This window comes from Amphiprion ocellaris, chromosome 22 (assembly GCF_022539595.1).
Source record: "Amphiprion ocellaris isolate individual 3 ecotype Okinawa chromosome 22, ASM2253959v1, whole genome shotgun sequence".
NCBI lineage: Eukaryota > Metazoa > Chordata > Actinopteri > Pomacentridae > Amphiprion > Amphiprion ocellaris.
The window spans coordinates 22,244,189-22,257,959 of NC_072787.1; the positions used below are offsets into that span (position 1 = coordinate 22,244,189).

General features: G+C 38.1%; 1 protein-coding gene and 1 long non-coding RNA gene across 2 annotated transcripts; one reads left to right on the forward strand and one right to left on the reverse strand.

Annotated features, from left to right (window-relative positions):
- Nucleotides 1-1,106: 1,106 nt before the first annotated feature.
- Nucleotides 1,107-10,367, reverse strand: LOC111572709 (patched domain-containing protein 3-like). The gene is made up of 4 exons (XM_023276486.3): nucleotides 9,278-10,367; nucleotides 6,945-7,066; nucleotides 5,189-5,334; nucleotides 1,107-4,010 (listed from the first exon to the last, which is right to left on the reverse strand). The coding sequence occupies exons 1-4, from the start codon at nucleotides 9,989-9,991 to the stop codon at nucleotides 2,434-2,436; spliced, it is 2,559 nt and encodes an 852-aa protein (XP_023132254.2). The 5' UTR covers nucleotides 9,992-10,367; the 3' UTR covers nucleotides 1,107-2,433.
- On the forward strand, nucleotides 3,884-6,552 carry LOC129347959 (uncharacterized). Its single transcript, XR_008600324.1, has 2 exons — nucleotides 3,884-4,019; nucleotides 5,171-6,552. It is a non-coding gene; the product is annotated as an uncharacterized LOC129347959 (long non-coding RNA).
- Nucleotides 10,368-13,771: the final 3,404 nt, after the last annotated feature.

The following is a 13,771-nucleotide window of genomic DNA, read 5'->3' on the forward strand; positions in this document are numbered from 1 at the left end:
CACAGCTTCCTGGAAGTCCAGAGGGCTGGCTTAGTGAAGGAAATTTAATTTAAAGTTGAAGCAGAAAGTTAACAAAGAAAGTTGAAAACCACCTTCTGATACCTGAAATCTCTGAGTTTTCACACAAAGAACACCCGAACATGTCAAACTGGTTCCATAGTAGAACCCTCATTGTAAAAACGTCATAGTATGGTGTGTTGCTGAAAAAACATTATGACCCGGCTGTCTAGGGTCACCGAGGAGCAACACAAAAACAGGACAAACACTGGTTTCCAGGGGGTTAGGAGGCTATTTATTTGAAAGAGTAAGTTTACAACAACACTCTTCTCTTTTTTAGTGACCAAACTTTTCAGGAAGTAGATGAAGAATAAATAAAGCTCTCATGTAGAAGTCCAACTTATTTTGGATTCTTGTGGAGAGTTTAATCTTAGAGTTTGTAAAGCTTGGATTGTTTTGACATTTAATAACCGAGTCCTGAAATAAAATTACAGTTGTGGATTTCTGTCATTTAGTCTGGACTAAACAGATAACAGCAGCATAAATCTCAAACGTCATTATGAGGAGTCTGGATTGAGGTTTCTCACTTGATCATGATCAAAACATGAAATTTAGGTTGGTTTAAAGGAAGGGTTAAGCGCTGTGAGATGACTTACGTTGTGAATCTGCTCTGTATAAATAAGACTGAACTGAATTGAATAAGACTTGTGTTGTTTTGATCTAACCCTAACCCAGTGACAGTTGGATCAACATTGTGTCATTCACCGTATTGCTTTTGCCCTATATAGCTTCAGCTGCATAAATATCACAAGCACACATAAAAAGGGAACAGAATTTATTCTGAAACTTCACTGGCAAGTAGAAAAAAGAAACAAACCCAATGAAATTTATAGTAGCTGAAGCCTAAAATATACTTAACAATGCAAGCAAGCAAGTTTATGAGGGACTTTACAGTCAAATAAAATGAAATATGTAATAAAAATTTGTTATTGAATTGAATTCAGTAAAAACAATAAAGTAGACACATTTTTAGAATAATTAACATTTCTTGACTAAAACAGGTAAAAAGAGAAGAAATGGAAAAATAGAAGCATGTAAAAGATAAAGCATACACCAAAATAGAGGGGAATTTAATTGAATAAAAATACAGGCAGTTTAGACAAGACTTTATAATAACACTGATAATCTAAGGAGTGCATTGTATTAATCCACGCTACAGATATTAAAAAAAAAAAACAACAACAACACCAATGTGTTTTTGTAAGTCTAGCTTGGACACAAAGTTTTTCAGTTTGTTTTGAAGAGCCAGAATGAGGATTTAGATCTTCATCAATGATTACACCAAGATTCTTATCTTGGGTTTCAGTTTCTTGCCCTGATTGCTCATTCACCATGTGAGTGGCAGCCAGTTATGGCAGCTTTCTTTCTGTGTTTCTAATGTCTTTTTTTAAACAGTTTTCGTGTTCTTTTCTCCACTAATCTCATCCACACATGTGAAATTATGGAAGTGAAACTGGTGAGATTGTTCATATGACTTTTTTTAAAACAGTTTTTGTAAATTTCCCCAGTGAGAGATCAACAAAGTCTGTCTTATCTTTTATCACCCTGGACTAAAGATAACTGCGGAGCCTTCCTTTTTTGCAGCCAAATGTAACTGTTTCAGTCTTGTCTTATACAGCTGAAGGAGATTTCTGTTGCAGCCACTTGTTTACTTATTCAAGACAACAGCAAAGCAAGTCTACGTGACCATCGTCATTCGATGAGAGCGCTAGATAGATGTGGGTGTTATCTGGGGAAGCAAGTGCAGATTGAAGTTACGAGGCCTAAGAAATGATCCTTGAGGAATTCCGTACACCAGATTCATAGATCCTCTTCCTTCTAAGTATGATCAAAACCCAGCCTATATAGAAACAAAAAAAAAAATATTATATGGAAAACTAGTTTTAAAAAAAACTCACTAGAAATTCCAATAATATTGAAAATAATGCACTTTTCAAAGCACAAAAGTACAAAGGACTTGAGAACAAACAAAACTTACATACAGTGAAATACAGTACACAGTACACATACAGGCGTGTAAAAGAGGGATGGAATTAAACACAATGACTAATTTGAAAAGAAAGAAAAAATAAAACATTGAGGATAAAATATGAAAGCAATGTTATCATGGATTAGTCTGACTGATTTGGGCTAAAAAAAACAGAATGAATATAAAAGCAAATAACTTACAACATACACCTAAATGTAAACACAATGTAAATATACCTATTTATTTTTTTAAAAGGTGTCATTTATTTGGATAATTTTTGTTGTTTTGAAATCAATAATTGTTTAAATCATTCAGTAAATGTTAAGCAATTGCTTATACTGATTTTTCATTCACTGTTAAAGCAAATGTTGTTTTTGAACACATCTAAACTGCCTCACAGCTCTTGGTCATAGTTTGCTGATCTTCTCTGTGGTTTCACATTTATCTTCTTGCTTTTCCTCTGAGCTGCATGTAACCGCCGTCAGCATGACGGGGATGAAAACGAGGCTGTGAATCATCCCAAAAAACATGACAAGGAAAAAGATCTTAAAGAACGTCCTGAAGGTGTTGAATTCACACGTCGCCAACACTGACACGCCCAAGATGGTGGACAAGGTGCCTTGAAGAATCGGGTAACTCAGATTGGAGAGAGCCTCGATGGCCTTTTCGTCAGCATTGGGCTTCTTGCTGGAGACGAAGGCGTACGATACGTGAGCGGAGAAATCGACGGTGAATCCGATGCAGATGCTGAAGATGATCATGGAGATGGAGTCCAGGCTGACGTTCCACAGAGCCATGAAACCGGTCACCCCCGCGGTCACCGAACCGATGGAACAAGCCACCCCCAACGAGCAGAGCAGGTTGGGAATCAGCAGCATCGATACGGCCAACATCACCGCCGTGATCACTATGACGTTCTTAATGGTGCTTTTCACCACCACGCTGTACTGGTCGTAGAAGATGAACTCCTGGTTGTAGACTGATAAAGACGCTACGCTGCAATTGCTCACGATGGATTTAAGACCTTTGAGCATATAAATCTCCATCTCAGCGTTGTTTATATCTATGGTCTGGATGAAAACCCGGGATGCGAAGATGACATCTCCGGTGAGGTTCACATCTTGCTTGAAAAAGGGAAACAACTCAAAAAAGGGAGACAAATTCTTGAGAAAAACATCTTTATCGTCGAGGTTTAGATGATTTTCTTGGCTATATGACAAATAAGAGCCCAGCCAGGATGTGTAGACGTCCTTATCTACAAAGTTGGGGGTTTTAAAGTCCTCCATGCAGGTTAGAAGTTGATGCCTCTTGGTTTTATCCCAATATGGGAAGGCCTCAGTCACAATAACCATCACAGATGGACCATAATCAGAGAAATACTCCCTATCTTTCTTTATGAATCTTGTAACGTGGGAGTGATCAGCTGCCAGATCATAAAGCTCAATCCCCTGCTGTATGTGGAAACATCCATAAATACTCGCAGCTAAATATGCCACATAGAGGAAGATTACCACCCCCTTGACCCAGGGCTTGATCAAAAACGGGCCGTAGTAATCCTTAAAGAAATTACTCGCTGGCTGTTTTTTCTCCGCTCCAGTGCTCTTATCGTAGCCGCCTCCCACACAGCAGATGTTGTACATCTTAGAGCGGCCATCGGGTCTGTCGGATGGTATTTTCTTGCAGGTCAGCCAGTGCCTGTTGCTGCCTTCCCGCCTCCCGTTCAGGGCCAGGAAGGCTCCGAAGAAGGTGATGGTGTAGATGTAGCAGAAGATGATGGAGGTGGCGGTGTAGAGGCAGAAGGACTGGACCGAGGGGAAGTCGGACGTGACGCCGATGAAGAACTTGAGGACGTCGGTGAGGGCGGTGATGGTGATGGACATGATGGCTTCTTTGTAGGTGTGGGCCATTCGCTCCGGCACCGGGTCTTTGACGTGTGTGTGCTGCCAGTCGGACACCATGATGAACATGTTGTTGAGGCCGATTCCTGGGGAAAGTATGTCAAATTAATGGCGCGAAGACTTCATTTGAGCATTTTTGTCATAGATTTTATGTGCATTTATTGCTGTAAGTAAAGCAGCAATAAGCAGTATTTATTTAATATTTAGTTTTGTAGCGATTTTGTCATGAGTTTTCACTAAAAATTAAGCATTTTTATCTAAAATTATTCGCTACACTACATGCATTCTGCATGATTTGCATTGATGAGTAACAGCCTTTTGTGTACTGAACTGTTCTGAGTCTCTTTCTTGGTAATTTTGCATCTTTGTGGGCATTTACAATTGCATTCTCATGTTTTTTATATTGTTTTGTAATGATTTTGTCATGCAGTTGCACTACAAATGAAGCATTTCTGTTACAGTGACTCTGTTTTGCACACAGCAATAACAGAAGTGGTCACTGCACTACTTCTAACCTGCATTATTCTTATTGATAAACAACAGTTCTCAGTGTCGTGGTCTGTTTTGCTTCTCTTATTAGTAATTTTGCATGTTTTTGTGGCTGTTTTGCATATTTTTTGGGTTGTTTTTCTTTTTTCTTTTAGCCCTTTAGAGTATTAATTGCTAGTTATGTTGGTCTATTGTTCAACTCAGTCCAGTGTGATATTTGGTTTGGGATCATTTTTAATCAGTTAAAGTCGTTTTATCTGATTTTAAGTTTAGGAATGTGTATCTGGACAGTTATATGTACAACAGAAGATGACAAACATCCCACTGGTGGATCTTTGAAATGCCATAACAGCTTTAACTGATCAAAAATGTTACAAAACAAATTTTAGATAATGGTAAAAGTCCGATACTAGACCAAAAAACAACATAACTAGCAATTAAGATGCTAAAGCAGGGCTAGTTAAAAGAATATACATGCAGAAATACTGCTAGTGATAGTAAAAATATATAAAATAAAGTGAAAAAAGCACAGAAATGTATTAAAACCTTCATTCAACCTTTCATAGGCTTTCATTTTAGTTCAGTCCAAATGCTGACAGTCATTGATTAAATGTCGAAAAGTAAAACATCTACAATATATTTTGGGACGTGGCTTTAAAGCTAATTTAAAGAGTGTTTGCTTTGTCTTATGTCGTTGCAATGTCAAGCACTGATGGTGCCACTTTTAGGTAAAATACTCGACGCTCTAAATCTACAGGAGGGTGCTTTTTCTCACCGAGTATCAGGAAAGGAGAGTTTGCGACGGTGATAACGAACGGCACTCCGATGTAGAGCAGCAAGCCAAAGGAGGACAGGACAGCTAGGCCAGACGAGAGGACGCCAAACACAGCCACCCACACCTTGTTCCTCACGTTGTCCATCCTGCCAACGAGGTAAAGATAGAATGGTGACGAAATCGAATTGATGCCGCCAATAAAGATAACAACGTGCTGCAATTTTTATCCAAACTTTATCTCGATAAATTCCAACCTGTGCGGTTTCACAGTGACCTAAATTGCTCTCTGTCTGACCTGCACGACCTCATGAAGAGTGGAAATGATAACATTGTGATACAGTTTATGGAAACGTTTTGCTCTCAGATAGTTTTGAGGAATGTGATTTATGATCTTCAGCTGTTCCCCAGGTTATGTAAATATTGCTGGTATTTTGTAACTCAAGTTATCTCAAGAACAAAAGGTGGTAAATTATTGTTATCTGCATGTCAATTCTATAGAAGCTTTGTGCTGGAAATAAAACAATTGCTTTTAAATGGAACAACTATGGACTTTCTAAAAAATGCAGTTGTTTTTTTGTTTCGTTTCCTCATATATATGTATTTGGACATATATGTAAAACAGAATATACACAGATATTAACAAAGAAACAAGAGATTGATAAATAACTGTTGCACCTTTCACTTTAAACCAAATTTTATATAGTTTTCATTTGTGTTTCTTACATTATATGCAGAAAATTATAAAGATCTGACAGTATTTTGTTAAGACAGACATATTTATGTGTTGAATATATCTCTATATATTCAGTTGTATTGTTTCCCCTGTTGTTTTGTTTTGCAGTGGTTTTGTAACGAATTTTCACTAAAACTTAAACATTTCTATCTACAGTGGCTTTGTTTTTAGCACAGAAATGCTAAAATTATTGACTACAGTACATGTATCCTGCATGATTTGCATTGATAAGTGACAATGTGTTGTGTACTCGACCGTTTTGAGTCTCTTTCATGGTAATTTTGCATCTTTGTAGGCATTTACAGTTGTGTTGTCATATTTTTTAAATAGTTTTGTATTGATTTTGTAATGCATTTTCAAGAAAAATGAAGCATTTCTATTACAGTGTCTCCATTCTGGACACAGCAATACCAAAAGTACCTGCATTATTCTCATTGACAAACAACAGCTCTCTGTGTTCTGGTCTGATTTAGGTCTCTTTTTTGCATCTCTATGGTCATTTTTCATCCTTTTGTGCCTGTTTTGCTTCTTTTGTTGGCTATTTATCCATCTTTTTGTGGGTGTTTTGTATTCTTTTCCCTAATTTTATAAACTTTGTGGTGATTTTGTGATAAAATTTCACTGTAAAGGACATATTTTTTTGCAGTGGCTCTATTTTATACACAATAATGCTAAAGTTGTTCTCGACTGCATGATTTGCACTGATGAGCAACAACTTTTTGTATAGTGGACTAATTTAAATCTCTTCCTTGGTAACTTTGCATCTCTTCGTGGCTGTTTTGCATCTTTTTGGGGGCATTTTGATTTGTTTTCTTGTAATTTTCTTGCCGTTTTGGAGCGATTCAGATGAACTTCCACTAAAGATGAAGTGGTTCTGCTTTGTACACAACAACACCAAAATCATTCACTACGCTGCATGTAAGCTGCATCCTTCATGCTGATGAACGGCAGCTCTCTGTGTCCTGGACTTGGCCTGCAGTCAGCAAATCGCTCACAGTGTGACAGTCGCTGATCACTCCTTACCTCAGGCAGGACAGCACTGAGAAGGTGATAGCACAGGCATAAGTGATGAGGAATAAAGGGAAGCCATCTGTGGTGTGACTGTCAATCTCCTCCTGCTTGGACTTGGAGGTGTAGTAAGACACCTACAATGGAGCACAGCAGCACAAAGAAGCCAACATGAGCGCTAAAGTCAGTTTAAACAACGGATGTCATGACAGCAGTTACACCAGTGTGGCAGCACAGCTTGGATTCCAGGACATTATGTCAAAAAGGAAGCGCAGAAGCACACAGACTGACTGTAAAGCTGCATTTGAATGCTTTTCGTCACACATCAGTCGCACTTATTTTCTAAATTAACGTCTCTTGTCCCCAAAGCAACATCTCGGTACAAGTTGCCTGATTTTCAAAGTTAAATGTGATCATTTCATAATAATGTGTTACAATTTCTGCCTTGGCTACTTCAACGGGTGATTTTTTTTTTACTGTGCTTAGACACATTGTGAGTATTTGTAAAACATGCAGTCTCACTTATCAAGTTCTAAAAGAGTGCATTTGCAGAAGCAACAAAGATGGCATAAAGTTGTGGCAGCTACTGTACTCAGATTATTGACAGGTGAGGCACAAAGTTCAGCACATCAGTAACTACTTCAAATGCTATATAATAAACAGATGTTGTCTGAGCTCTATATTGTTAAATTTAGCTAAAATAACATGTTTTCTTTCATTTATACACGTGATTCATATTTCTGGGTCAAGGAAAGTCTATTAATAAGTAACTTGGACATGTTTAGATGTGACACTGTAACTTTATATAACACCAACAACTTACAAATTAAACAATATATATATATAAACATGTATGTATAACTAAATCAATCTAAATAATCTATATTCATTTACATGACCAAAATGAAGCTCTGGTTATAGATTTATCTTATGGCAGCAGAGAATAAACACCATAAAACAGGACAAGGGAGTTAAAAAATGTCCACGCTGGCTGGCTGATGATCTAATGGGGCTAATGCAGGTGAAATAAGTCCTATTTTATATCTAAAATATATTGCTATATGGATCCTTATCTGGAAAGAATTTCTTGATGCTGACAGCTCCACTTTCTACACCATAAACTCCACTCACTAATCTACTGTTATCAAACATTAAACAACAAAATGGTTCTGGGAAATGCAAAGAATAAAAAAATAAAAATCCACACATTGGATAGCTAACAGGTGGTCATATGGTCAGGTGATTATTTTGCATCTTTTTGTGGTTATTTTATTGTCTAATTGTGTTAAAACACCCTTTTGGGATTTGTTTTATATGTCTTTGTCACTGTTTTAAGTCTCTTTCTGGTAATTGTGCATCTTTTGTGGTCATTTTGCACATTTTACGTGGTTAATTTGAAAGTTTCATAGTTGTTTTGCATTTTTTTGCAGGTAATTTATATTAACTTGTGATTACTTTTATCATTTTGCTGTGATTTTGTAGTGTTTTGTTGTCATTTTGCACCTTTTGTGATCATTTTGAATCTGCTTGTGGTCATTTAACATATTCTTGTGGTCATATTTATCTTTTTGTGGTGATTTACATCCGTTTCTGGTCAAGTCTCTCTGATTTTTTTGTTGTTGTTATCATTTTGTGGCAATTTTGCAGTCTTTACAGTCATTTTTTGAGTTTCCTTGTGGTCACCTTAGGTTCTTTGTGGTCAATTCTATCTTTTTGTGGTTAGTTTCTCTCTTTTTTGATCATTTTTTTAAATACCTGTGATCACTTTTTATAATTTTGTATTGTTTATGGTCATTTTTAAAGCTTCTCTGTGGTTTTTTTTTTTTTTTATAATCCTTTTCTGGTTGCTTTGTGGATTTTTGTGATTATTTTTAAAATTTGATAATTTTTTAACAGTTTGTCATGATTTTGTATTGTTTACAGTCATTTTTAAAGCTTCTTTGTGATCATTTTAGCTTTGTTGTGGTCATTTGTATCTTTTTCTTGTTAGTTCAAGTCTTTTCGTCAGAATATTTTTCGCATTTTGACATGATTTTACATTGTTTACAGTCATTTTGAGCCTCTTTGTAATCTTTCTGCATCACTTTGGCTTCAATTTGCATCTCTTTGTAGATATTTTTGGTGTTGTCTGGGGTTGTTTTGTGTTGCTTTAATAGACTGATTTACTTTCTATTAAATAATGAGGCTCTGACTCTTCACCCCTTGGGCCCCTGAGTTACCACACAGTAAGCCCATTCAGTTATCCAACTTTGCATGACATCAAATTAAATACTCATTGTTACATATAGTTATTAACTTAAAGGAACCAGTTTGGATAAACACAATATGAGTAGCAGTGTGATACGTACATCGATGCAATTGTGGTTCAGCTCCTTGGACATGAGGCTTTTAAATCCTCTCAGCCATAATTTGGAGGCTTCATTTTCGTGATCCCCCAACATGTACAAGAGTTTCAAAGCACGAGCGCTTCTCACCGAGCCTCGGCCGTCTGTAATGACTCCGCCGAGCACAAAGCCCAGAAACACCGATTTGGATCCGTATGTGTATTCTGGGTAGGTGAGGCTGCTTGGTCCAGCTTCACTGGAGCTAAGAATGTCTAGGATGACATTGGAGACGCATTCTCCATCGGCTATGGCGCACAAGTCACTGAATGCCAGTTGTCCATTGCCCACGGTGATGTTAAGGATCTTATCGTTGAGTCTGAGGACGTCCTCGAAGGCAGGACCTTCCAGGATGTTTAGGTTGTCTCTTGCCACAGCGATGAGGGACGCAAAGTGAGGTTTGTCATACAGCCTGTCTTCGGAAAACATGGAGTCATTGTAGGGGAAGTTTTCCCGGACAAAAGCTCTCACCGCCTTCGAGGGTCCTTTCCTCGGTGTGAACTGCCGCTCAAGATCATTGTCCGCCACGTCCTCGAGATTGATCAAGCCTACACCGAGTGCTGCTGAGAGGAAAAGGGGGATGATGAAGAAATAAAAAGGATAGGAGCCTACTGTGGACCCAAGTTTCTCAAAAAGGCCCGACAGAGGCTTTGAGATGCAATCTGTGCGTCTGCAGCCCATGTTTACACTTAGAGGTTAGCACGAGTGTGTCTTTATAAAGCCTGTGAAGACTGTATCTCTCCGAACGCACCCATTTTTTTTCCATTTTTTTTTTCTTTTCTGAATGACGGTAGCAGCAATCTTGATAATTAGCCATATCAGGAGCAACAACAGCTGGGATAGTATATGGTTTTGGTATGATCTCATGCGCCTGATGACAAAATGATAAGAAATTCTTCAAATGATAAAGCGGATGATTCAACTTTACCACAGAGACATGATCCAAGATTTACGAGAAGCAAACGTGACTTTGCGACAACTTACGGAAAACCACTGGCCGAGATTTCACATTTTATGACTTTATGATGCACATGCTCACAGGCGTGCCATTGCTTAGTAATGTTTTAACTGAATTAGCGTGTAAATTATCATTGCATTGGTCCCACTCATAAGGAAAGCCATAAAAATCATCAAGAATCACCGCACAAGGTCTTGGGGAATAAAGTTCAGAAGTGAAACGTGTACGTGCATGTCTGATCAGACAGTAAATTTATTTATTTTTTGCCCTAATTCTCCAATAAAAGCTGTAGATTCTTGGATGTTGAAATTCTGGAAATACCCAGCAAGCATTTACAAAAAGCTTTTCTGTAGCTGTTCAGGAAACTTCTGAATTTGGACTGAAGGTGCAGTTCCTTTTAGCCTTTACCGGATCAAAAACGCAAGAGGAAAAAGTGTATTTATTGGAATAAAGGGTGTGTTTAGATTCTCAAATACAAGCTGTAAATGTTAGCATGTGTGGATAAGATAGTAAAAATAGGCCTCGTCCTAGTTTCACTTGTTAGATAAAGCATGAACACACTGAAGTGTCTAAGCTAGGCAACCAACAATAGTCTAATATTGTCATTTCACATTCTTTATTTGGATCTGTCTTCTACATGGATCACTGACTGGTTGAGATATGCAACGTTCTGACTGGGACATCTTGGGTTTTTAGCACAATTTGTGTGTGATTTTAATGTTTTTTTAATTCAAATTTTCCAAGTTTTAAAATGAGCAGCTTAAAACATTAAAGACAGACCCAGAATTTACTGGAGGGATATGGCCTGGAAACACTTTGGGATCCCCAAGATGAAGGTATAAAATGCTACTGGAAAGAGGGATATCTGCAATGCTCTCCTCAGTCTGCTGCCGAATGGAAAAGACTTGGTGCTTTTGGCTCTTGGTCATGTTCCTCGGGCCATTCCTGGGCAGTTTTTGTTATGCTGGGGAAGGCTTCTTCCATTTCCACAAAATTTTCCATCATTTTTTACAACTTATGACACAAATTCAACACAAAATATGTCCAGAAAGCAGAACATGTAGTACCTTACATTGACTACAATAGCGAAGCCATAACCTGTATTGCATAGGATTTACAAAACAATAAGGAAACGAGGAAAAAATTTCCCCCAAGACGTTAAAAAAATATGTACAAGACAACTAAACAAGGTCACATATAGGCCAACCAGATAAAAAGAGAAGATTCAGTGAACCACAAGCAAAATACATCAAAAAGACCAGTCATCAATCTAATAGAAAACCCTACATGAGACCAAATCAGAGAACACAACAAAAACAGGTACTTCACTCAAAGCAAAAAGGAAATCTCTTTGTGATCAAAATTGTCCCAAACTTTTACATTTTCAAAGCTCTGATATTCATTTTTAACAGAATTTACAACAGTTTCCCCTTTGTAAAGGAGGTAGTTCCTTGCCAAGAAGACAAAGGGTAGCATCACTTTCATCAAATTTTGATTAATTTTGGCTTTGAGCTCTTGGTCATGTTCCTCAAACCTTTCCTGGCCAGTTTTTGTACTGCTAGGGGAAGGTTCTTGCATTGTGCTTGGTCTGCAACTATGTTTTATTGTTGCAGGTGGTACATGTCAAAGTAACATCTAAATGATTTCATTATCCCATCAGATGACAACATATATGCTGTATGTAAATAGTTTTGCCAGCAAGACAGATTCACCCGTTTTTTGTTGCTTCTGACTGAAATCAGGGATCTAGTGTTTCTACATATTTCGGGAGGTAAATCAGCCACCGCTGTTCTCCACAAGTATCATACAGAAAGATTGACAGATGTGGCAATAGTAAAGGGCCAAAGGGACTTAATGTGCAATACGCTGAAGGAATACATGGGAATGAAGTAACAGATGGCCTCCGTGTATCAAGCCGCCTTCGGCATGTCGCATTTTAACCTTTAGCTGCTCAGTATATTTGGAGTGAGAGTCTGAGAGGGTCAGTTTTCCATTGTAGCCGGCCTTCCTGTCAGTTAACCCCTGTCAGTCAGCTGTCAGCCGCCCCAATCCTCCGAGGCGAGGCTCATATCTCATTTCACACAGATCCATCTCGGGGTCATTGATTTCTCATTCTCTGAGTGAGAAATGGATTCTCTTTCCTTCATCACATAGAGGAGAAGATCCTGGCAGACGGTCGCCAGGAGCCTGATGGAGGCATCAGTTAAAAGCAATCTGTTTCAGGACCCTTCAGTTATTTTGTTCACCTTGAACCGAATCATTGCGTTTTGTCTGTGGGCTTATCATAGACTGTTAACAGTAGATAGGCACTGATGCGTATTGTTCAGCCCCGAGTTTGCATCAAAATGCAAATGAGTTCAATCCCTGCTCCAATAAAAATCATCTTTGGGTGGTGAACTCCTGTTGACACCTTCATTAGCTCTGCTTTTTCTCTGCCTCCTCTTCCTCACACTCTGTGGAGGTACGTTGGGGTGTGAATCAGTGTCTTGGGTAATTAGCAGGGAGGCCTCGGGTGAACATGATGTCGAGATGTGCTGCCTGATTGTTCTACTTTTGCTTCCAGAAAGAAAGCATTGATCCTGAAAAAGAAAAACTGACTATGCAGTCGTACTCTTGATAAGATAACATGGGGGGAAGGCAACTATACATGGTAGGACACACGTCTGCAGTTTCACCCAGATCAGGTTGGCACAGTTGATTTGATGCAAAAGAACCTGCTTTTAACAGTCAAGCCTATCTTAAGCATGATGAGTAGGATGTTTATCAGTTTCACAGTCACTCCTGCTGTAAGGCAACATTAGTATACATTAATCCAACAAAAGTGACTATAGGTTTGGAAGACATTGGGAGGCACTGCCACTGCAAATTAGGTAAAGAAACAGAAGAAAACATCCTTTGATTTTTAGGTGAATTTAATTTCCCTTTCACTCAAATTGTCAGAATTTTCCTTTTACTTTATTTTTGGGGCATTTTGAAAAATTGTGATCCTTTAACCCTTTAAAAGGCTCTCACTGAAATACTTTGAAATTCAAAATTTCAACCCTAGATTATTATTGAAGGACACAACAAGACTTTTACTTTGTGACATTTTTCAAATTGCTTAATTTTCATGTTGAAATTCAAGGTCAATGAAGTTACCATATATGGGTCCTTTCCCATTAGTGGTAAAAAAAATTAAAACATTCCAAGAAATGTATATATCATCACTTAGCACAACTACTCAACCATAAAATGTGTGTTTCATCAACTCACCATGGTTAGTTTTAACGTTTTGACCACAAATAGAGAAGAGAACCGAGCCGTAGGTCCGTCTTTATCCAACTTTAGAGCAAAGAGAAAGTTTGATATGTTCCAGGCCTCTGCTGATTGGTCCAATGCCATGATGTAGTGTGCTGTTACAAAGAGTGATCTTTGCTGATTGGCTGGATGAAAACCACATGCTTCTCGACTTCACTGAGGGGTGAGAGCAGCCATATTTAATGTGTGCAGAAGTTACCAAATAT

Excerpts from the sequence above, each read along its gene's own strand:
- LOC111572709 (XM_023276486.3), bottom strand. The coding sequence starts at position 9,991 with ATGGGCTGCAGACGCACAGATTGCATCTCAAAGCCTCTGTCGGGCCTT. Across the intron at positions 5,335-6,944 it reads TCAGTGCTGTCCTGCCTGAG|GATGGACAACGTGAGGAACA; the intron begins GTAAGGAGTGAT and ends CCTCGTTGGCAG. Across the intron at positions 4,011-5,188 it reads CTCTCCTTTCCTGATACTCG|GAATCGGCCTCAACAACATG; the intron begins GTGAGAAAAAGC and ends TACTTTCCCCAG.